The sequence below is a fragment of the Taeniopygia guttata genome, chromosome 3, assembly GCF_048771995.1.
Source record: "Taeniopygia guttata chromosome 3, bTaeGut7.mat, whole genome shotgun sequence".
Taxonomy (NCBI): Eukaryota; Metazoa; Chordata; class Aves; order Passeriformes; family Estrildidae; genus Taeniopygia; species Taeniopygia guttata.
Window position 1 is genome coordinate 113,866,145 of NC_133027.1, and position 24,143 is coordinate 113,890,287.

The 24,143-nt window shown below is 41.9% G+C and overlaps 1 protein-coding gene across 4 annotated transcripts in view; it reads left to right on the forward strand.

Moving 5' to 3' along the window:
- The window catches only part of PELI1 (pellino E3 ubiquitin protein ligase 1), a 41,553-nt gene extending 25,154 nt beyond the window's left edge, over positions 1-16,399 (forward strand). For all 4 annotated transcript variants that reach the window (XM_030269279.4, XM_041715463.2, XM_072927654.1 and 1 more), the window contains 6 exons: positions 8,414-8,555; positions 8,797-8,926; positions 10,436-10,537; positions 12,535-12,732; positions 12,837-13,025; positions 13,928-16,399. In XM_030269279.4, coding sequence (XP_030125139.1) covers positions 8,485-8,555; positions 8,797-8,926; positions 10,436-10,537; positions 12,535-12,732; positions 12,837-13,025; positions 13,928-14,494 — 1,257 coding nt within the window. In that variant the 5' untranslated portion in view covers positions 8,414-8,484 and the 3' untranslated portion in view covers positions 14,495-16,399. The remainder of the gene's footprint in view (positions 1-8,413; positions 8,556-8,796; positions 8,927-10,435; positions 10,538-12,534; positions 12,733-12,836; positions 13,026-13,927) is intronic.
- Positions 16,400-24,143: the final 7,744 nt, after the last annotated feature.

Sequence of the window (24,143 nt, forward strand, 5' to 3'; positions counted from 1 at the left end):
TATACTAGTATGGTACAAAGTTTTTTCTGTTAGTATGCAGGGCATACATATACATATTTGTATCTAAAGAGACAAATAGGTATGCTGTGGCTAATGAACACCTGGTGTTCTCTCAGCATGCCTCTATGTAGTATTATTTTATAGCTTTTTCATACAGGTTACAAATAAACTTCATTTGATAATCTGAGTGAAATGAAAATAAAATAAAAACTACATTTTTTTCAGCATAGTTTGCACTTGCATTTTGCCTGTTAGTACAGTTAAAGAGAAAGCTGCAAATGAATCTTCTGAAGTAGCTTGTGTGAGTAACTCTGGCACCGCTACATCCGAAAGGGACAGGGGGGTTCAGGCTGCAGGTAAACTGCTGAAGAACTTTCTCAGCTAATTAAGGTAATATTGCAATGACAGCTTTAAAATAGACACTTTGTGCTAAAAGACAAATGTTTTTGGCTTCCCACACGCAGTCTGAATTACATCATTTATAACCCGTAGGAGGTTATCGTGGTTTCCTCAGGGGAGGATCAGCTGTTACTTTTCATAGCTGAAAAAAATTCTGGACTATTTCTTTGTTCAAGGAAATATTTTCAGAATTAATTTTTGTCAGTCTGTTGGAGTGGATCATTATTGATTACATAAATCTTCCAGGTTTAATACACCCAACCACATTCTTATGTCATCAATGGCAGTTCAGAATAAGGATACTGAAGTTAGCAGAGGTCTGACTGAAATCAGACCCCTGTGCTTAGATGGGCTTTTTCAGTCTTCTGAAGAGGAATGCTATTTTTGAGCACTATCATAAAGTACAGACTTTCATATAGGTGCCTATAATAGAAGTCCTATTCTAAAACACTTCCCTTGTTCATCGAGCAAGGTTGCTTGTCCTCAAGGCACTGTTCCTGTCTTTGCTGAAACTGCTGAGGGCTTCTCAGACCTGCTTCTGAGGCTGGAACAGAACCCAAAGCAGAATGCTAGATGCCAATTCAACCAAAACTGCTGTTTCTTACACTGGACAAAATTAGCTGTGGCCTTGGAGCACAACAGTAGATTTTCTCTTGTCTATCAAGTTAATGCCCCTTTCAGAGTGTCCACAGACAATGGGTTTTTGTGTGTGTATGTGCCCTGACTCACATGACTTAGATGACCAGCCCCCTAATGGCAGGTGTCCATGGTAAAAAGATGCTTTCATTCTGTTTGTGACAATGAAAAACTCCTCTATTGAGATTTTAAAGATGTTCTCAAGGCATAGTAGTAGATAGCTGTTGCATTGGTTTATGCTTGATGTCCTGTGCAGGATCAGCTGCTTGCTCATTTCAGAGCTTGGCCTTGTTGCCTTGTTTTTGTTATCTTGTTTTTGCCTTGCTTTCATATCATAAGACACTTTTGTGTGTAGTGGATGACTAAGCTTATTTTGAGCTACACAAAAAAAGGTTTACAGTATAGACTAAGGAAATAATAAGCCATACTAAAGCAAAAGGCTGGACTGATACTCCACACTTCCAAGGCTTCTTCTTGGGGATTTTGATGCTGAAAAACTCCCTTTTTCTAGAAATAAGAAAATTAATTTGCCTTCCTTACAAGGGTAGTATATGGCTATTGATGTAAAGAGATAGGCATTTAAATTGCACTAACAGTTGCATCACTGTACCTTCCCTGTGCATCTGTAGTGAAGGATGCAAGCTGCACACAGAATGTGGCTAATCTCAAAAGTGGAGTCTAAAACCTGCTGATGGTAAAATTGCAGGTGTGTGTGGGAAGGAAACGTGAATTTGTTTTTAACTGGAAACGGGGAGAAATGTTAAAATTGGTAGATAAACATATGTTCTTTTTACCCAGTGATCACTTCAGTAAAAACTATTTTAATACAAGCTTACAAAAGTATTTATAGGAAAAACAGTTAAAGGAGAGTAACCTCCCAGTGGTGAACGTTACTTCACCCATCACACAGAAGAAAGTGATTTCTCAACCTTTGTCTCAGCTTTCAGAAACATAGTGATGCAAGGACCTGAGTCCTTGTTGCTTGCACCAGTGGAGATCAGTAACACTGATGTTGTTTGTGAAACCTGGCAAGTTGGGCTTGGTGGGAACACATACTCAAGCAAGCAGTCAGTCTGCTGCTGGGAATTACTGTGAGGTTTTGGGTTTGGGTGGCTTTTTGTGTGTGGGGGGGTTTGGGTTTTGTGGGGTTTTTTTGTTTGTTGGTTTTGCTTGTTTATTTTTTTAATTTTTTTTTCCTCTGGTTACATACTGCCTCCTCCTTCCACACTTGCAAGTATCTTAATCCTGACAGACTAGTATTCTGTACAGCTTGCTTGTGTCTCTCAGTGACTTTTGACTTTAGTATTCTGGTAGTTTAAATCTGGAAATCAAGATTTTTTCCTTTGAAGTGGTGAGATGTAACCATAGAAGAGGATATGGAGTGCTGAAATAACATTCTTGTATTCAGAGGGTTTTGGTTTCTGATCTTGCAGTCACAGGAGACTTGCTAGTGGAAACTGGAGTGATAAAGAGCTTAAATGTGTAAGTGGATACTGGCAAACTTGATCCTACTTGTGTATTCTCAGGTGTTGTCACACCATTCAACGTGAATTGTTTGTTTGCAGTATGGGGTTTTAAATCCAAATAGAGCTGTAGACACTAATGTGTAAATCTTGAGGGATAAGGACAAAATCTTGTTTCATTGGTAATGGAGTTGCTTATAATTTATGTCTAGCTGGTCAAAAGTGCACTGTTGAAGGCCACATGCAGCTGATGTCGAAGGATGGAGATCTCACAGACTCTGTGAATTGAGAGTTTTTCCCTCCCATAATAGCTAATCATGGTTTTCTGTCTTGTAGCTTGTTTGTTGTCTCTTGTTCTGCCACTGCAAAAGGACTGGATTCCATTTTGTCCCTATTGCCTCTGGTTTAGCAAAGAATTGCTCAGGGAAGAGCTGTATGTGAGGATTGCAAGGGGAGTCAGTGCAGAACTGCAAATAATAAAAAAATAGAAACATCAATAGATAAAATATCTTGTGCATTATTTCCAAAAGAAAAAACAAGCCAAACCTTACAATATGTAGATATAGAACATAAATATAATATTGTAAACAGGGAGGGGGAAATACCCATTTTTTGCATCTGAATCAGCATCTTTATTTTAATATATTCGTTGACAGAGGACTTCTTTCTATACTGTGGAAGTGGTTTTCTATGCAGTATTTTAGAAAAGGGCTAGTCTGGCACTAGCTACAGTTGCTAGCAGCCTATAATGCTGGCTCTGTGTTTAGAAAATGACGGTAATTTATTACAAAGAGACTTTTATTCTAGTATTTTTAGCTTTCAGCAGAGTGTTTAATGAATCTCTGCCTGGGCTCATTGAATTTATGTTCTCCCCTCCCCCGCCCCATTTTAACCATTAAGATACCACTATTCTTGCTGCAATTCCAGAAGCTGTCTACAAAATAGCAAATTTAATTCACAAAGTGCTGTGCCTTACTGCAAACAAAATCTGAAGTAACTAAAGACTGGTTGTGAGCGAGTCTCAGGACCTGGAAAGGCAGCTGAATGGTTGCAAATGACTGCTTAATCTGTAGCTGATAGTTCAAAACCAGCCTAAATTCATCTGTCTCTGTGCCCCATGGAAAATGATGTGCTCAATGGAAGTGAGCTCTTAACCTCGCCTACTCTGAAGCATCATTTGGGAGGTCTTCCCAGGGGATATCCTGGATTCAGGGAGCAGTGTTTGCATAGACAGGAGAGACTATAATAGGACTTTTCCTCCTACTGGAATGGAGTCAGAAATCTGTGGTTTGCTTTCTCAGCTATGGCAGTCCTTGCCTTCTGTGGCTTTAGTGAGTACTAGAGAGCAGGAAGGCTTGTCAGAAGCCAGACTCCCATTCCTCAAACAGATCTAAAATGCTGTTCTCACTTCAGTTGTCACTTTGCAGACCTTCTAAACAGTTGCATTTGATAGTATTGAGCATTGAACTTTCTGCTGCCCCCAGAGCAACCAGTGTTGAGAATAAAAATATTACCTGTTGATGAGTTCTTCCCATTCCAGTTTCCTATTTTTGATACTGGAGGATTTTAACTGGTACCCATTGTGGTTTGGGGCTAACTGCAAACAGTTGTGCTTGCCTTTAGCCATGCAAGTTGCTTTACTCTCAAAATCTTTTCAAATCCATAACACAGGACTGTGCAAAGGTAAGCATTTTCAGGCTTCAGTCTCTTCTCTTTGGCAGAATCAGAGATCTTGACGTGAAATGTTTGCTGCTGCCAGTTCTATGATTTTTGGAAGAACACTGGATGAGATGGAATCTTGTAATTGACATCTTATTCCTTATCAGTGTTGAATGTTCTTGGAGAAGTTTAGAAGAGTCTGTTGTTCAGAGCTTGCTCCAATGAAGCCTGTTCCCCTGATGTCTGGAAATGCTGCTGCAAGAAGCAGCAAAAATGTAATTTGTGTGTATTTTATTCAAAAAGTTTGTTCCTCAGCTATATACTGGCCCTTCAGAGCCAAGCTTTCTTTTTAATTAGCCTTTCCTAACTTTATGAAGAAAAGTAGTACTCTAGGAATAAAAAGTTGTCAGGTTATACTACAAGAGGAGGCCCATTATATATTTTGTTGGATCCTTTTCTTCTACTCAACAGTTTTCCTTCAAGTAAATTCTTCAATCAGCTTTAAATGATTCATAAACCTGCTCTATTTCAAGAGTGGAGATGTTTTCCCATGGCAGATCAGACTCATCTCCAGTGGGACAGCACTTGAGTTTTATTTGCAGATGTGAAATTTCCCTTGGACTGATCTTCAGGACCTCACTAGAAGGATCTAATTGTTCTTTGTTATTTAAGGGAACAAAAATATTTTCCTTTTGGTACAGTGCACCAGACCAGTCACACTGGATGAGAAGTAGTGTGTATGTTGGACTGATTACTTTTTGGGAGTACTGAATCTCGTATGTGCTTGAGTTGAAGTAATCTGGGGGTGTAGTAGCTGTGAAAGTGGTGTGTGAAGCTCATATAGGTTCTGAGATGTATTTGAAAAAAAATTAAGTTCAAACATTTCAGCCAGACTTTGGAAAGGGAATGAGCAAGCTGTGTTATTAATGATGGCTCTAGATTTCTAATGCTCCAACCTTCCTTAAGTTTAATAAGAAGTGGATTTCCATCACGTGTAAAATGAATTTGAGTGGATTTCTTTAAATGTAAAGCAAAAGAAAATGTTTTAAGGAGGAACTGAGCAATAGATGTGGGACATCTTTCCTTGTACCGAGATTTTCTGTATAACTCATTATATTGCTGAAGTCTGTCCTTGGGAACTGCTGACCCCTTTTACAGTTTCTGCACAGTTCTCTGGTCACTTCTGCAGGTAACACATTAGAGTCTCCTTTAACTGTTCACATGTTATTTTCATGAGGTTTTGAAGCTGACTCAGACTGAGACATGTATTTTTTTAGTTTTCTATTAAAGTTGTTCCCTTGGACGAACAGAAGAGAAACTGTACCAAACCCGTTCTTGTACTAATGGCTAAAGTTATTTTAAGTGTTTGCCTTCCCACTTTCTCTAAATTAAAGGATTAGCTCTTTAACACTAATTTAAATCTTTGGTTACCCTGGTGTGGTGTTTCCTAGTTCTATGCTGTTTCCTTATAGGCACTGCTGTAGTTTCATGGCAGTATTTTTTGTGAGTTGTTAAATGTGAAGGCAGGGAACAACTGTTGGCCAAGATGAAATTAATTGTATGTTGAGGAGATCAATATTCAAGCAGAAAATAGGTGAATCATGTGGGGAGGAGATGAGAAGCTGAGCTCTTCAAAAAGACACCTGTACAAGCAAGTATAATGCAAGAAGATCTTAAAACAAAAAATGCTGCAGTTGATTGTAAAAATACTTCATAGAAAATATATCTTTATTTTTACATACAAATAAATCATGAAGATTTATACTCATTTCGTAGGTAGAAATACTTCAGAAGGGAAATGTGTCTAAAGAACTGAGCACTATTAAACACTAGGATCTATATAGTTCAGTATGAAGGTCAGAAAAGCAGCCCTGAGGTGTGTTCACAGGCACTTAGTTCCAGTGTGGTGCTCCAAAGTGGGGTGTGATGCCAGGAGGTAAGGAGGGCCCTGGAAGACATGAAAATTGTGAACAAAGTTAATATTGTGGGCCTCTCTTTATCAAATGGGGCAAACTCCACTTCAATGTGTTGTGACTACTGGCATGACTAAGGTCACATTTTTTTGTGATAAGTTTGCTTTAATGTCTTCATTGTAGATTTCTAAAGGCAAAACCTACAACAGTGAGTAAGTTCACAATCCCAGGGGAGTTACTGCTGCACTTGGGTCAGCAATCCAGAAAGGCTTGGAGCAAACTATATGTTGTTGTTGAGGTAGGGATGGGAATGAAGAGACTTTATTGTTAGAAGGTAAAGAATGATTTTTATTTAAAAATACTTTTTTTAATGAAGAAAATTGTGAACATTAATTTTATTGGTTTTAAAGTAAAAACATTTTACTTGATTGGTACACTGGATGTAGGTCAGTGTGGTAGAATATATTTATCAATAATATGAACAGAAAACAAGATAATAGATTGTTTACGTTCCTCTTGGACTTTTTTCCAGGCTTAGCCTGGCAGAAATCTTTCTGTTTTTTTCTCTGAACTGAGTATATCCACAACTAGTCCTTGACTCTCTCCTGTGCCACTGCCACTGTTCCTGTGTGACAGAGGGAGGCTGCTGGATCAGTAAAATGCACTTTCAGCACCAGCTGAGTGATGGGTACCCTCGGGCTGGTACAGGACAGCTGCCGAGTGGAAGTGCTCGCTGCTTCCCAGGCAGCAGAAATGGCTCAGTGTCACTGTTCTGGAGATGGGACACAGACACGTCACACATCTCTCAGTGGGTCAGGGTACTGCTGTGATATTATTGTGTGTGCTAACCAAAAAGACAGGCTGCAGTTCACTTGTTTCAAGCACTGTGAAATTTACAGTACCCAGACTTGAAAAAAAGAAGAGATTTCGAAAATAATGAGAAATTAAAGGTTTGCTGACTTTCCTGGTTGTGTTCGGCAGGTGCCATAGCAAAAGCTTTGAGAATAGTGTGAAGTCTTCACCTTTATTATTGAGAAGCCCTCCCAAATATGTGGAATAGCAGGAAGGAGCAAATTTGAGGTTTTAGAGCACTGTGAGCTGATTCAATGTGTGCATGCTGAATAGGTACTTGTAGATTTGAGAAAACTTGTTGAAGGCCAAGCTTCTCTGTGAAGGAGCAAAGATTGGGAGAGAAGGTCAATAAAGGATCTTTCCATCAGATTCTGAACAAATTTGAGCAGGCTGTCAAGCACTGCCACATCTTTTTCCCTGTTCTTACGACATAATGTGGGGATAGATAAAATCTGCATGATGACATCTTTTCTGCTAATAACCATGGTCTAGTCAAGGCAGAGGAAAGTGGAGATGCAGCACTGTAGTTGTGATCAAAGTTGATGACAGGATTCAAAATGTGCTGTGTGGGTCAAAAAGTGCATTTGCACAGAAGGCAGAATGTTACCCATCAGTACTAAAAAAGATAAGCAGCTCTTTGAGTTGGTATGAAAACTCACCTGCAACGACCAAGGGAATGTTCTTGTTTCTGTGAAAAAAGAGCCTCAAACAGGCTCTCATCAGCTTTATTCTTTATCAAGCAAGTGCTCTGCTGGGTAGGCTTTCTCTAGAGGAAGGTCAGAGATGAGCTGCGCAGGTCAAAAGTGTCTGGAAATGCTACTAATGAGAAGCTGTAAAAAATACAATATGAACTGTTCCTCAAAGCAGAAGTCTGAGTAAAAAATGCACATCAGGACTGTTTTCATTAGGAGTTACATGGAATTCCCTCAAACAGATGTTTATATCACTTCTGTCTCTGGCTGAATATGAGAGATCACATTGCACACCTTAAACTTTTATGGTAGGCTTGATATCAAATTGTCCTGTGACTTCCTTCCATCTGCAAATCCAGAAGCTTCTTAGAAAGCTCTGAATTAGACTCTTCCCATGAAAACTTTTTCCTGTCTGGCTAATGGACTGGTCTGGCTTTGTGGTTTTATTTTTTTAATTCAATGCCTATTTGGCTCTATTTCTCAACAGCTGAATGAAATAAAATAAATGAAGCTATGTATAATTTATTCTAAAAACTAGCGTGGAGGAAAGCAAGTGTGGATGTTTTAAGGTCGTAGTGGAATTTTCTAAATGCATTTTTTTGGCGATCTGGCACTTCTTCAAGGGAAATCAACCTTAATTCATGTGGTTTTATATATATGCTTTTAAAAATTATTTCAGGCAAAATTAAAACATGGAAAACCCAGAACACTGTACTTGCAGTATCAGATTGGTGTGCAAGTTTGTATAATTGGAGTAGAATATTTTCTCTTACACTTAATTTTGGTTTTATTTTTCCAGGAAATAATGAAAAAAGTGTGCCACAACTCTTGATCAGAGACCTGAAGTTTGAGAAGTCATTAGCTAAGCTCATGTTTTCTCCTGATCAAGAAAATCATCCATCAAAAGCACCAGTCAAATATGGTGAATTGATTGTATTGGGGTAAGTGTTTGTGTGTAAGAGTCTGAGAGTCTCCTAGGCTGTAATCCTGTGGGCATGTTTCAGTAGTGTGTTAATCAATTCTTGGATTTAGATGTGATTAATTGAAAATGTGTAATTAGTAACACTACTACTTGAGGATACTTGGTGCTTTGAATGAAAGTTCTTGTGGGTCTTTTTTCTCATGAGAAACAAAGTAATGCAGGAATGATGGGCTTTGTTCTTTTTCTGTGCTTTTTGATAGGTACAATGGGTCTCTCCCAAATGGAGATAGAGGAAGAAGGAAAAGTAGGTTTGCTTTATTTAAAAGGCCCAAGGCAAATGGGGTGAAACCCAGCACTGTGCACATTGCCTGTACCCCTCAAGCAGCAAAGGTAAGCTCCATTTCTCCCTTCAAGTCTGTCTGATTTCACCTTGTGCCATATAAAGAGCTGTTAGGAAATGATTTAAACAGTATAAATTTCTGACTGTGAAAATAATGGTTTGTGTTTATCCAAAGTTTCTTAGTACCTGTCAGGGTTAGCAAGAAACAATTCAGCAGAGAAGATTCGGTGCGTAGTCCTTGCTGTGGCCAGGAAAAAAAATTAGTTTTGAAGCATGAATGTTCTGGGCACAGGCTAGTCATATAAAAAGCTTTATGTTTTTCTTCCAAACTCACTACAGACATCTGTTCCAGACTTTGTGGTTTTGTACTCACTCTGCTTTAGGATTAATTTTGCTTCACGTGCAGCTGACTTTTAAATGATCCTTTGCCAAAGCTCCACGTGCACTTGGTGCTCCATCCAGTGGGTAGGAGTTCCCCAGGGTCAGGACAGGTGGGTTTTGCAGGGATGTTTCACAGGGCTTCTAATCAGAGTTCCCATTAAGAAGCAGAAAAGGAAGGGCTTAGACCCTGAAGTTGAACTGTATTTCATGTCAAAACTAACACATCATAGCTAAGCTATTGTCATGAAATATTGTGGCTATTCATGTGTGTGTACAGTTGTGTCCAATAACTAATGGAGCATTTCTACTAAAACTATGGAATTTGAGGATGCTTAGTGGTTGTTTAGAAACTATCAGTGACAAGATCAGGCCTTTAAACAAACATAGTAGTGTTAAATGTTTGACTCCCAGAATATCTTGACCCTAAATTCAGGGAATGGTATAAAATGTTCTGAAATCAGAAGCATTTTTCTACCAACTTTCTTGTTGCTACATTTATATTAGATCTGTGAAAATAACATTTATTTTTATTTTTGGAAATTCTTTATGGTCTGGTCAGTGCTGTTTAGCAGCACTTTTAGAAGTGTTGGTTAGTTCCCTAGTAAGTAATTGCAAAATGGACATCTAGACTAACAAACTGAAACCTTTGCTACAACTTCTGCAATGTATGTTGAGTTTCTCCATTTTACCCTGTTTACCACCACTTTATCTGTACATCTTAAATCAGTCATTACTGATTTTACTACTAACTCAAATCCTGTTTTTAGAATGAAGTCCCTAAATTTTTGTCCTCACTTTGCTGTTGGCCAAGTTCACTCTGGCCTTCTGGCCATGAAGGTGTTACATTCACTTTTAGCCTTTGCATTTGGTTGTTTTGTCCTTTTGTGTTCAGGCCAGTGTTGCGTTAAAACATGGCTAATGATATACTCTGGTTATGTTTATTTAGTTGCAGCATGTGGTAAAGAGACCAGTTTGGTCTGTTGCTGAATCAATCCTGCAGCTTTTTTTTAGTGTCCAGGACTGGGTTTTGTGAAGTTTAACTGCAGGTGTGACATTAACAACCATCTGCCTTAATTAGCAGAGGAGTCTGATGTTATATATAAATATTGTCTGCTGTGCTACTGTATTCTGTAGAATTATTGTGCACTGGTTCAATAATATTTGGCATTTTTCCATAGGCAATAAGTAATAAGGACCAACACAGCATATCTTACACTTTGTCTCGAGCCCAGACAGTAGTGGTTGAATATACTCATGACAGCAACACAGATATGTTCCAGGTATGTGAAGTTAATGTGTACATGTGTTCTCATTTTTGGTGGTTTCAAACAAGGCATCTTCTCAGCAGGCTTTTTCCTTCAGACCCAAAAGTTTGTGTCAGTTTCTGCACACACCATTCAGAGCAATTTAATTCAGTTCATTCCCAAGGCCATCCCGTGAACAAGGCTGTGTGTCTGTACATGTCTTTTAGACTTGGGCAAAGGTGAAAGTTGGGGGGTTTTGGGACTAATGCACAAGATTATGGTTTTGTCTTTGTTTGCTGGTCTGCACGTCGCATAATCTGTCTCCTAGTCCGTCCTTGCAAAATGGAGAATAAAGGGCACCTTTCTCTTCAAGCACTTGGAACTTTGCTTCTGGCATTTACAAAGGGATTTGGGATCAGCCAGTTGGAGACAGGGTAGAAGAAATACAGTGTGGAAACACAGGAAAGCTTTTGGCACAGCTAATATGAAAAATACTCTGAACTTCTATAAGCAAACCCAGAAATGTCTAAAGCACTGGGAGTTGTGAAGAGAGGAGCCTCAGTGCTGATCCTGGCAGTTCAAAACAACTTTGCTGCAGTTCCTGTGTGTATGAGAAGGGACCACAAACACATCTGCAGCTGTGGTGTGCCCTCATATCTTTTAATTGTTTCCTGTTTTTCTCAAAAGGAAGGGGTTTGTTTTGGGGTTCTTTTTAACATGTGCTTTGTTCTCTCTGATTCCCACACTGTGATCTTGTGCAGCTTTTTTTTTTCCTCTCGTTGTTGCCACTAGTTTATGGCAAGGAGTTTTGCTGTCACAGCATTTAGCTGTGACGCCACTGCAGGATCTAAGGAGGTGGGAGGTGCTGGGAAGTGGTGGAGGAAGCTGCTTTGCAACTGCAAATACAACAGAGCAAATGGACTGTAATGAAATCACTGCAGCATAAGCTATTGCTTGTGTGAGTGTTCTCTCTTCAGGCATGCTCTGGCATGTGTGCTGCTCTGAAATTGCCCCTGGCAATCCTCGTGTACTCATAGGTTATCCTGCCTAAGAAGCAGTAGAAAAATAGACTCTGACAAAGCAGTTTTAGTCTCATGAAAGCTCTTCAGCCCTCACCAAAAAGCACCTCGAGCTTTTGGGTCTCTTGCTCAGCAGTTAATCAGTCTTCATATAATCACCTATTTTCAAAGAGCCTGAGAGCTCTGGAAGTGAGTAGTAGTAGTGTGTAAGGGGGCTTTAAACCCAGCTATATGGATGTTTGGGAAAGGGTTATTACTTTTCCTCTTTGCAAGGAAAAGTACAAGATGAGTTGACTGGAAAAGCAGGGATACACCTATGCAGTTTTATCAAACCCAGTACAGTTGTGTGGGACTGCAAGGCTCACAGTTCCCTGCAGCCAGAAAAGGAGGCACAGCTACCAGCAAAACCTGATTGTAGTCAGAAGTTACACTCTTATATTCTAAATGTGTAAATGTAGCCCCTCTCTGTCACAACCACCTGGTACCTGATTCTTCACAAGAGGTTTGCTGCTTCTCAGTGCCCACCAGAGCTGAAAGACAGCTCACATAATTTAATTTTCACTCATCTATACCTTGACTTAGTCTGGCACTGTTCAGAATGTTCTGGGCATACAAAGTGACTGCATGTCACTGTTCTTCCCTCTAACTGTTGTTCTCTGGCTCTTTTGGTGCTCCTGCAGCTGGTCTGCCTGACCTGAGTGCCACCTCTCTGATGAAAAGGCCTTCAATGGGAAATCATCTCAGAACTGACTTAATTACATCATTTTATTTCTCCTTCCTTCATTTGGCTGTACCCAGCTTGCAGAATAACTTTGATCATTTGGAGGAAGAAAAATCATTGATTCAGATGAGGCTTTAGAAACCTAAATTGATAGATTGGTGGACAGGAATGCTTTAAACTGTAATGTCATGATTTTTGTATCATTGCTTTTAATTGCTTTGAATTTGAATAGTCCTAGACCCAAAGACACATTTCTGACCAGTTTTTTTTTTTTTTCCCCAATGCTTTTCCAGATTGGTCGGTCAACAGAGAGTCCTATAGACTTTGTAGTAACAGATACAGTTCCTGGGAGTCAGAGTAATTCGGATACACAGTCTGTGCAGAGCACAATATCCAGGTTTGCCTGCAGAATCATATGTGAACGTAACCCTCCCTTTACAGCAAGAATATATGCTGCAGGATTTGACTCCTCAAAAAACATTTTTCTTGGGGTAAGGGAATTCTTTTTCTTTTTTCCATTGAAAGTTGTGCGTTTTTTAAGCTAATATATAACTCCAGCCAAATCAAAGGTTCTCATTGGTGCAATTTCTTTTAGGAGAAAGCTGCAAAGTGGAAGACATCAGATGGGCAAATGGATGGACTAACAACAAATGGAGTTCTTGTTATGCATCCTCGTAATGGGTTCACAGAAGACTCCAAGCCAGGAGTATGGAGAGAGATTTCTGTGTGTGGGAATGTGTTCAGCCTCCGTGAAACCAGATCAGCTCAACAGAGGGGAAAGATGGTGAGAGGAGTGACCAGTGTTTTATGCAACCTGTTGAAAATAGTGCAGCCATAAGGGGCATAGTTTGGGCATAGAGCTGGAATCTGCTGGAATTCCAAGTAGTTGTCACCTCTGCAGTTAGTTACACTGCCTCTTATGTGTCTGTCTGCGTGCACAAAGGTGTCTTGCTCAGCCTGAATAACTGAGTTTATCTGCAAACTAGGACTTAATTGCACATCTAGGCTGCTCTCCTAAACTGAGTTTCCAGTCTACTCTGTATTTTTGCAAGCTCTTCTAGGCCTCTGCACATTCTACAAGTATTTTCCCGATTGTCCCTTGTGAGTTTATGCTTTTCCCACTTTCCCTTTTTTATAGAAAATGAATAGTTATAATTTTATTGGATATTCATTTCCATGTTGGCATTCTGAGTTTTCCCTCTTCCTCTTGTTTCCAAAGCATTGGTGACATTTCCAGGAGATATTTGGGTTCGATGTGACTTGGGATGTCTCAGCAAAAAGAAATGCTACACTGAACTTTATAAGCAGCATATTTAGTTAGGAGTGCTAATGGGAGGAGGAGAAAGCCATGTGTAAAGGGGTGTTTTAAGAAAAATATGATGGACTAAAACAGTCTTGTGATACTCCTTGAGGCATTTCAAGTAACATAGTTGAGAGTGCTATAGGGATGGAAGAGAGAGTTGTTAAGATGGGAGAGGAGCTTTTCTTGGCTCAATGTGATCTATTTTAATGCACTTTAATGGGCAGAGAGAACCTGATACTGGTACCGAGTTCTCTATGGGTGTCTTGTGGAAGCTGCTTGAAGCTTTGATGGATCTCCCAGGCAGATTAGTATTGTGGGAGTGCACGTTGTCACTCTTCAGAGCCCCTCAGGTGACGGCTGTCCGTGTCTGTGTCCATGTCAAGGTGGAGAACGAGACGAACCAGCTGCAGGACGGCTCCCTGATCGACCTGTGCGGGGCGACGCTGCTGTGGCGCACGGCCGAGGGGCTGGCGCGCACGCCCACCCTCAAGCACCTGGAGGCTCTGAGGCAGGAGATCAACGCCGCCAGGCCCCAGTGCCCCGTGGGCTTCAACACCCTGGCCTTCCCCAGCATGAAGAGAAAAGATGTCGTGGACGAAAAGCAGCCGTGGGTGTACCTGAACTGCGGCCACGTGCACGGCTACCACAACTGGGGCAACAAAGAGGAGAGGGACGGCAAGGACCGCGAGTGCCCCATGTGCCGCTCCGTGGGGCCCTACGTGCCCCTGTGGCTCGGCTGTGAGGCGGGCTTTTACGTGGACGCCGGACCCCCGACGCACGCCTTCAGCCCGTGCGGACACGTGTGCTCAGAAAAGACAACTGCATATTGGTCCCAAATTCCCCTTCCTCACGGTACTCACACTTTCCACGCAGCCTGTCCCTTCTGCGCGCATCAGCTGGCTGGTGAGCAGGGCTACATCAGGCTCATTTTCCAAGGGCCGCTCGACTAACACAGGTGTTCCCAAGGACTGCAGTAAACTGATAAGCTAAGCGATTCTCATTTTTAAACCAACTGTTTTTCGTATTCTCTGGGCTTTGCTGGTTTGCATTAAGATGAAGAATTTTTTGGGTTTTTTTGTTACAACAGCTAAATCCCTCTTTATTGAGAAAAGTCTGGAAATAGAAGAAATGGGGGGAGAAGGGGGAGACCTCCTGCTTTTTTTTGGTTAATAGCTACATCTGAAGAGGTGAAGGAAGTGTTGTAGAGTGAACTTCAATGCCTTCAGTTTAATGGTTTTTGAATCACGTGCCCACAGTGTTTGAAAGGTGTTTCGTTCTTTTTGTATATGGAGGGTAAATAGTACAAAGAACATTAGTTTACAGCTTGGATGCAAACATTGTAAAATATAACATGTATATTAACTCTTTTCTATTTATCTTTATTATTGAAAATATTTAGAATGTTTAGAGAGTAGCATGGTCATAGTGTGTTACATCCAGCAATTGGATGTGTAGAGTAGTTCTGGATGGAGAAGAAGGTGGGATGAAAATGGTAGAAAAATCTTTTAATCTAAAATACTGAGTTCTTAGAATAGTTAAAATGCTTTTTAAACAAAGCTAATGCAAATTATGATGGCATAAAGCTGTGTTTTAACTGTGTTGAAAGGTAGCTAAGAAGGACTTCTTAAAATGTCTTTTTGGTAGGACTGTACTTAAGATCTGGTTATGAGGAGAATATTTACCAGACTCTTCGAATATGCAACTTAGTCTAGATTAAGGATTTTTTTCTCCCTTCACGCTAACACTTCTCTTTATTTAGCATAAGTGACATTTGTGAGGGTTTTTCCAATGTTAAACATGAACAGACCAGAAAGATTAGACTTGTTCTGGTCCTTGCTGTTTGGGGGTGGGGTGGGGGGAACAAGGGGAGAGGTGGATGCACCTGGGCACGTGTGTGGGGAGCAGTTTGTGACTTGACCACAGTCCCAATTAAAATGGGGGACTGAGAGGGGTTTGTCAGCTGCATGCTCAGCCTTCCACGTGCTGGCTGGTTCAGGGGCCTCAGGCCTGGCCTTTGCCCCTCTGCCAGGTGCAGATGCTCATCTGGGCTGCACATGGAGCAGAGGTGGAGCCTGGTAGCCAGGGGATGTGTCCCTGCATCCTCGGGCAGCTGGGCACAGCTGGGCACAGCTGGGCACACCTGTCAGTCTCCTGGGAGAGCTGTGGATGGGCTGAGCTCACACCCTCAGCGTGGGATGCTGCCATCCATGGGCTCTGCTCACTCTGGTCCCTGTCTGCTCTCCCCTTTCTCCCCTCTGCATCCACCAGAAAAGACCAGTGCACCACATGCAGCTCTGCTGCCAGCCCACTGTGCTTCATGGCAACCTGACCTTTTTAGCATTGATTTCAGCTTTTTCGGCCAGCTTCGTACATTTTTTTTTTTCAATATGTGCTGTATAATTGACAGTAAGAATATTTCTGTACTTTATAGCAAAGCTTTAGCTTTCATTTTTCTTTTGAAGCTGTTCTAAAATTTTCTTTGTTTAAAGAGACCTGTGTTGCTTAGATGTCATGAATTACTTACTTTGACTGTCAATTATTTCTCCATTTTTAAAATGAAATTATATATATTGTTTGGTTCACTCAGGAAATGCATGTGTCAGGAAACCTGTACTATAAGTTCAGTTAGCTGTCATGTACAAGTAACTGCTGTTACTCCCTTTCCATAGAAATATAACTGATTTTGACATTTTCCAGATTATATGCATTAAGTAATGAAACTTATGCAGCAAGAAATCCCTGTATTGTAGTTGTTCTAATCATCTTATTCAAACTATAGTATACTGTAGTTTTAATTTTTATTTGCAAATTAATTTATTTAAAGTACGTGAGTAAACACTTTTCAAAAACAGAAATTCTGGGACTGTGGCTTTGTTTCCAAGAGATGGGAGAGGGCTGGGGATGGCCCTTCTGTTGTCACCTCAGGTGGCCCTCTGTTCTGCACATATGGATTAAGAGCACAGAGAAGCAGCAGCTGCAATGACTTCGGACTTTTTCCCTGGTCATGGCTTTGAATGGCTCCTTTCAGATGAGTCCTCTCAATGTGTTTTATGTTTAACTCCATGTTAAAGGTGAGATTGTTGTTTAAATGGCACAGTTAAATGAGTAAGTTACAAATACTGAAATGTAAGCAAGAACTGAACTAAATTTTAAAATGGCAAGAGCTCTTGATTCTGTCTTCCACAAAATCAAATTGACATTTCTCTGGTCCTGATCTTGTTGACTACAGGAACATGAAAAGCCAGAAAAGAACACGATGAAAGCTCCAAAGCAGTATGAGTAACACAGAGCTGAACTGTGAGCACAGATGGAGCACAGGATGGGAGGAGGAATATGGGGAGTGGTGTTGGAGGCCCAGCTGGAGGCTGATGCAGAGCCAGGGGTGCAGTTGGGTACATGCACACCTAACTGCAGAGGGGAAGAAGAGAGGGTCATGCCCAATGTGCAGCCCTTTTAAAGCCCTACCCCATTTCAGATGATGCATTATCCTTACACTGTGCTTCTCTACCCCACTCCTCACCCCCCCCAAAAAAAGACATCCCAGACAAAGGTATGTGAGCAGAACTGGCTGTGTCTCTGGGGAGTGTTAGGCTAAGGTCACTCTTCAGTCTGACCCATGTTCTGCCTGTGCTGTACTTTTCCTCACCCAAGTTTGGCTTGCTTAATCCCATTTTTAGAAGGGTGGAACATGAGCATTCAAACACTTGAGCCAGGGAAATCCCACTGTCAGAGGCAGCGTAGCAATGGTTGAGTAGTTTGAGGAGCAAGTTCCATCACCAACAGCAGCATCTCTAACTGGTACCCTCTTTGAGTTTCCCCAGGGTTCTGTTCTTTAATAAACAACTGCAATAGTCTTCTGTAAAGGGTAAAGTGAATTTCAGATTAAAAGTACTCAAACAGATGACTGAAGCACTCTGAACTTTAAGGCCAAACCTTTTGAACAAATGTTGGTGCTGCAAGAGGTGACAACTTGCTGGCTTTAAGACAATCACAGCTCCACTTATGACAGCCTGCTTTAGCAGCTGCTCAGCCCCAGCTGAGATCTGTGGCCTTCAGCTGCTTTTAAAGGTTTGCTGGACTGGCAAGAAGCATTGGTGATGCAAGCAGCAGATGGGACAGGACTGTTCCCTGGGAAACCACTGCAGGTACAAGGAACTGGTGAGGGAATGAATGGGAAAATGACATTCAGTGTAGGTACTTTTCTAGCCTTAAAGTTCAGTGAAGCTCTGCAGAAGTGCCTCTGGAAATGAGCAGCCAGTGTTCTGGTTTGTGTGTGGCTGCCCTGTTCTGTGCAATGTGTAAAGCAGGTGATTTAATGAACTAATTTGCCTTTCAGCTGTAGGAAATTGCATGGATTTAACTCTGCCAGAAAGCAGCAGCTGGCTAATAAACCCCTTTTGTTTTGTTTTGTATTTTCCCCTAAGCAGAAGTGGGGCAGCACAGAGGGCAGGAGCATCAACAGGAGATTGCTGTGGCTTTCCTGGGGAGAAGAGAGTGCTCTGGTTCCTTTGCTGACTCAACCACGAGTGTCTGGTGTGGCCCTGAGTGGCGTGGTGCAGGCTGGGGATGAGACCTTCCCATCCCACCTGCAGGAATGAGCCTGGTCTTAGGGTAGGTTTAACATGAAGTCACCTCAGGAGACTCCTGTGTTGGAAGATGCTCTGCAAATCCCATAATAATCCTGCCATGGCATGCTTGATCTTCTGAAGCGACACTTTCCAGGCTCAATTCTAAAAATACATTTCCAGTTTTGCAATCTAGATCTACTCTGATGACTACAGATACTTGCACGCTGTCTTTCAGCCTGAATTTGGCCTGGTTGCTGTTGAGTTAGACCAGATTTTGTGGTCCTTGTCTTGGCTCATCCCTTTCTGTAAAAACACAGGCAGAGCTCGTCTATTTTTAATTGTAGCACTTGGTTTTAACATAAGGGCTGTGATCATCCTAGAAATGCAGTTTCTAAGGCTCTTTAGTGACTGTAGCAGATCACTTGTACCCGCACTGTTGTGTACACTGTAAAGAAGGTATGGGAAGGCATCTCTGTGACTTGGATCAGGGACTCCTTGGCACGTGTGGCCTCTGCAGGGGCAGCAGCAGTGCTGCCCCTTCCCAGGTGCTGCTTTCAGGGCAGCAGCAGGAGCTCAGGCTCCTGGTTCCCCTTGGAGAACAGCTCTGCATCACTGTGCTGTTGGGAGGCAGTATCCTCCTCCTCCTGTATTCCAGTGGGGAAACACCAGTAGGTGCTACTGCAGCAGGAGCAGCCAGCTCCTTCAGCTCTGCTGGTTCTTGGTCTGCTTCCATCTCTGAAAGCAAAAGGGGGCAGATTCAAGAAGCAGAAAAAATTGGATTTATTCCCTCAATATTGATCTAGTACTGATATCCAACTCTGATGGGCAAAAACTCTCTAACAGTTTAAAGTTAGAAAGTGTGTGTTTATTGTGTGTGGGATCACTCACAAATATGCACCACCCCTTCCAGGTGATTACAGAGTCTTTTTATCCATACAAGTATTGAATACACAAAATACAAATACATATTCATAATTTTGGTACATCCCATTCCCCGCTTCATATGCTGATCACTCCAAAAGCCATTCAGCATGTGTAGTTTGTTCCTTGAAATGGGTCGGTGTCCCTTTCATGGGGAGGGGTCCCAAAATGAAGAAGTAAATGAAGTCTTTCTCGTTCTGGCCTTTCTACCTTTTCAATGCAAATATGACAAATGAACTCTTGGTAGAACTCCCATTCCTTGTCTTCAGTTGGTTTCAGAACAGAGGAGGCCCACAATTGTCTTATGTTCCTAAAAGCTATTTATCAGTTTCTATATTCTTCATTATAAACCCAGCTAACCAAACATTGTGCTGACAAGCAATTATTAGTTAACTACTAACTCCTAACTTCATCAAGGCCTACTCATTTATTATTATTATTTTAATTAACTCCAGTAAGGCTTATTTCTAACTAAAATCTTAGCTCCTCAAAATCTCTAAATGCCTTAAAGTTTACGTTTCAGCCTTGGATGTGTCCGAGGCTGGGATCAGTGCAGCCTTAGGGAATGGCATTAGCTGTAAACCAGTGCCTGAATCTTTATGTTCCTGCCTTGGACTCCCTGTGCCTGGCAGCCCTGGTAACACAGCCCATCCTGCACTCACAGGGGCAGGTGCTGTTTGCCTTGCCCAGCACTAAGCACAAAGCTAAACTTGCCCTTGTGGCATCAGGAATGCACGGCCTGGGGTGCATTCCTGGAGGCTGAGCTCCAGGGAAGATGAATAACCAGAGGCAAAGTGCCAGCTCTGGCAGTCAGGAGCTCCCTGCCCACTCCCTGCCCCTCTTGGGTTGCTGCTTTGTGCCTGGCTCTCAGTCCTTGTCCTCCTGCCCTGCTGCAAAGGCAACTTCTCTGCAATTTGGCAATACCTGCAATATTGTAATGTTTTTATTTTGATTTAAGGTCGCTAAACAGCTCTGAGGCAGGAGTAAATTATTAATCTGCTCTGACTTCCTTCCTCTACCTTGTCTACATCTGTAGTACCAGTCCTGTGCTGGGATCGCTACTGGAGATCTGCCTTCCAGAAAAACAATGAGAGTGGAGTTCTTTGGAGTTTGAACACGTGCCAGGATGGTCTATTTTATCTTTTTGTAGTGGAAAGGTCTCCTGAAAAGGCTTCCCCTCTTCCAGTCCTGGCATGGCACACGGACTCCTCAGGATTCCCTGTGAGCACTGCACAGACAGAGGAAGGAGGACATGATAGTTCACGTTGTCAGTCAGATTTAAGTGTGGTTAAATACAGTTCTAAATCAGTGGGAAGAGCTTCTTTATGTGTGTTTTCTTTGCTACTCACTCCCAAGATTAATTGTCTGCTTATTTATACAATTGTCTTGACCCTTATATTTGTTTCTGCTTCAACATCCCCCCCAAAGAAAAAAAAATTAAATTCACTTTCCTCTGCAAATGTTTTATCTGAAAGTTTCTCAGTTGTGTTTGCTGTGATTATGCCTTTCCTTAAATGATTCTATTAAAAATATGTGACTTTTAATGCAGTGAACCATGTTGGCTGCACCCAGGCCCTGAGGGTTTTTTTTTGGTCACCTAGTTTTCAGCCTAGACAGGGTTTCCCTTCAGTCTGACCCGAGAAATGCTGGAAAACAAGCTGGTCAAGGATGAGGGAAGAGCAATGGCTTTCCTGGGCTCTTGGGAAACAGCTCACAAAACTTGGGTCTTGTGTAAAGCCTGTCTCTGGGCTGAAGGGATCCATTTCTTTCCCTGGATCATGCTCAGATTCCAAGCACCTCCCACTTCCCAGCTCTCTGTAAAAGAACTTCTAATATAACCACCTTACAATTGGGATCTACCCGTCATTCCCTTTGCTTGGCTGCAGTTTAGGAGCTGGATGAGCACGCAGCCTTCAGTGCTTCCATATCTCCATCTCTCCAAAATAATATTTTTAGCTGATCCCAGAAGATTTGAAATAAAACAAATGCATGCAGCGATATTCTAAACTTGCCTAGATGCAAAGCTAAAAACTGCAGCTTACTGTCATGTGCTTGATGAAAGGAATTGAGTCAACTCATCCTTTCCAAAAATCCCATGCTTGCTTTTTTTTTTTTTTTTTTTGCTGTTGTGTGGGAGGAGGAGAGAATTAGTTATTCAGTGAAATGAGGACAATTAAAAGCAAATGCAGCTTCCAGCGATGCCATCATCTGTTCAGTTTGCCCTGAGCAACACAGGCAGCCTGGCTGTTTAATTGGCTCCTTTCCCTCCTGTCCTGTGCTTCCCATTGGCACAGGGACTGGCACTTTCCAAAGTCTCCATGGGGCTGTGATGCCCATTGTGGCTTTGCCTGGACAATCCCCTGAGCTGTGACCTCTAAACTGCTGTGGGTTGAGATGTCATGACTGAGGCAGCTCTCCTGCCCTGCCTTTGCTGGGAGTGTTGCCTGTAGTGGGGACACATCCATGGATCCCAGCCCAGGATAAGCTGTGGTGTCACCTTTGACCATTGCTGGAGGATAAATGTTGCCTGGGATGGGTCACAGTGGTCACAGTGGCCACCCAGGCTTGTTTCACTTTTGGAGGGGAGCTAAAGCAATCAGCAGGCTTTTAAACACCACCTACCCACCCAGGGCATGATGTTTAATGCTTTTTCACTCCATTAAAAGTGGATGCAGAGCAGCTTCCTGAGGAGGCAGGACCAGCAGTGCCAAGACCTCGGCTCCACCGTCGCTCTGAGGGCTTTCAGTGTTACTCAGCGTTTTGGAAATCCCACTCCACCTGTTCTGGAGCAGCAGAAGGTGTGTTCAACCCCCTTTGGGTAATGGTGAATCATGCTCATGGCCAAGTCCTTGGCAGCTCTCCTGCCAGGGAAAGCTGTCACCAGAGCAGGCTAAATGCCTACACAAAAGTGGGGTTTGCCTGGAGCCTTTGCCAGCCCTAAAGCAAAGAAACCCAAACAACAAGCCATCCCCTCAGGCCCTTCACCAACACATTATTCATAGTGGAGAGTTTTTCATACCATAGAGGCCTGGGATTAGTGTTCCTCACAACAACATAAATATATTTATAGCCCATGTGTGTCTGCATTTTGTTATATTTTAACTTCATAGGCTAATGGTTAATAAAGCCAGGCTCTATTTATGCTTCTGCAGAAATAATATGTTGAACAGTATCATGCAAGAGGATCTGCTGACCCCAAACAATCTTTCAGACTGTAATTTAGGGGCTCATTGACAGAACAGAAGGATAAAAGTGGTATGTCCTAGGTTGGCTTCCCCAGGGCACAGCAAAGAAAGAGAAGAGCAGCTATAGGAGTGCCCAGGACGGGGCATATTTAACCCACCTTTGCTCTTGATACTCAAAAAAATCAGTGTCTCTGGAGTTCCCATTATATTATATTATTACTACTATTATATTATCCTATTATATTTTATTATTTAAAAGTAAAAAAAAAACCCAAACAACAACCACCAGTAAGAGTTCCTAAGTTGCATCAAACAAGTTTTTTGCAAGTTTCTTTGCACCAGCTGATTTAAAAATATGTTGTTCCATCATGTAACCACAGATCCATGCAATGTCCTCTCCTTCATTTGTCTGCCCTGTGGCAGGGTCAGTTCTACCCAAATACTTCTTCCAAGTGTTTAACATGCTTACTCTTTCAAAATCTGCAGCAATGGAGACACCACGATGTCTCCAGGCAGCCTGGTCCATGGTTCACTTACAGAAATCATAAATTCAGATTTCCTGTAAAACTGTAGTACTCATAAACTTGTATCTACTAAAGAAAACTGAAGAGCAAGTTGGGACCAAATATCTACCTACTGTTGGGGGTTTGCTTCTTAAAGAAAATGAAACAACTCAAAGCAGAAGCTTTCATATTCCAGGCACTTCTGCAGAGTTTGGAAATAAAGCAAAAAAGCAACTTCCTGCAAAACCTATCTATCAGTCAGTACCTTCCCCTGTGTGACACCGAATGATCTTGTCCAACAAATAGACCTGGAAGGAAAAAAAAAAGAGGAAAGATGTCTACAAAGCCATAAACCTCTGATATTCACTTTATTAAAATTGAATGAGGAGCTATTAATAATGAATGCAGCCAGGAAGATGGGAGAGCAGCAGTGGAACGGCCTCGAGATTCCTCGTTAGCCAGATTTCTCTACAGAGCTGGGAAAGGAGGAGAGGCCTCCTGTGAGGGACAGCTGGAAGCACTGCAGCAGGCTCTGTGGGCTGCCTGTATTGGTGGAAGAGTATTTTAAGTGTTTTTTTCATTAAAAGCTGAACTGGGGGTGAGTTGTACACATGTCCTGTAAGGAAAAGATGCTCCTGAATTCCAGTGCCTTGAGTGTAGCGTGGAGAACTGGGGTCATTTCCTCACTGCTGGTGATTTCCTGTGAGAAGTGAACTCTGTCTCCCTGTGTCCCATCCCACACAGTATTATCTGCACAGCCTGGGCCATTTCCTTTGGTGGCTGCAGTACCAGTGTCCTTCAATCCATGACTTCCCTTTCCCAGTTGCCAGGCCAGCTGCCTTATCAAAGAGAGGAATGGAGCTGATTAGACACGGTCTGGTATTGTTTTAAGCCCCTAGCAGTTGCTTTAAGGCTTATGTGGGTCTTTAAGATTAATTATTGCTGTATTTGGATGTCCCCCTAACTATTGCTAATAGGTTCTCTGTCTCGTGGGACCTCTTCTGCTCCCTGGAGTTTATTGTGTCATTCAACTGACAACAATTTGATCTGTTTCTTGAAGGTTCCAGAGTAAATTTTACTTGGCCCTGCTGAGTCTGGATTCCTCTCATCTCTCTTAGCTGTTGTTTAAGCTCTTCTCTTCCTCATCTGGCCTGTATTTCCTGTCTCTGGCTCTTACTATGAAGCGTGTTAATAAGCATCTGGATGCCATTAACATGTTTTGTGAGAACAGAAGCAGGATAAAAAGTAAAAATTGAAAGCAGAGCCTATGTAGAAGTAAATCTTTTGTGTTTCCATTAGGAGCAACCTCTCAGAAGAAGATATCTTTGCATCTTTCTCATGCTTGTGAAACAGACCCCTAGGCCTGACTAATCACAGTCAGGTAGGTGTAAAAACACAGTTTGGACAAGGGAGTTGCTATGT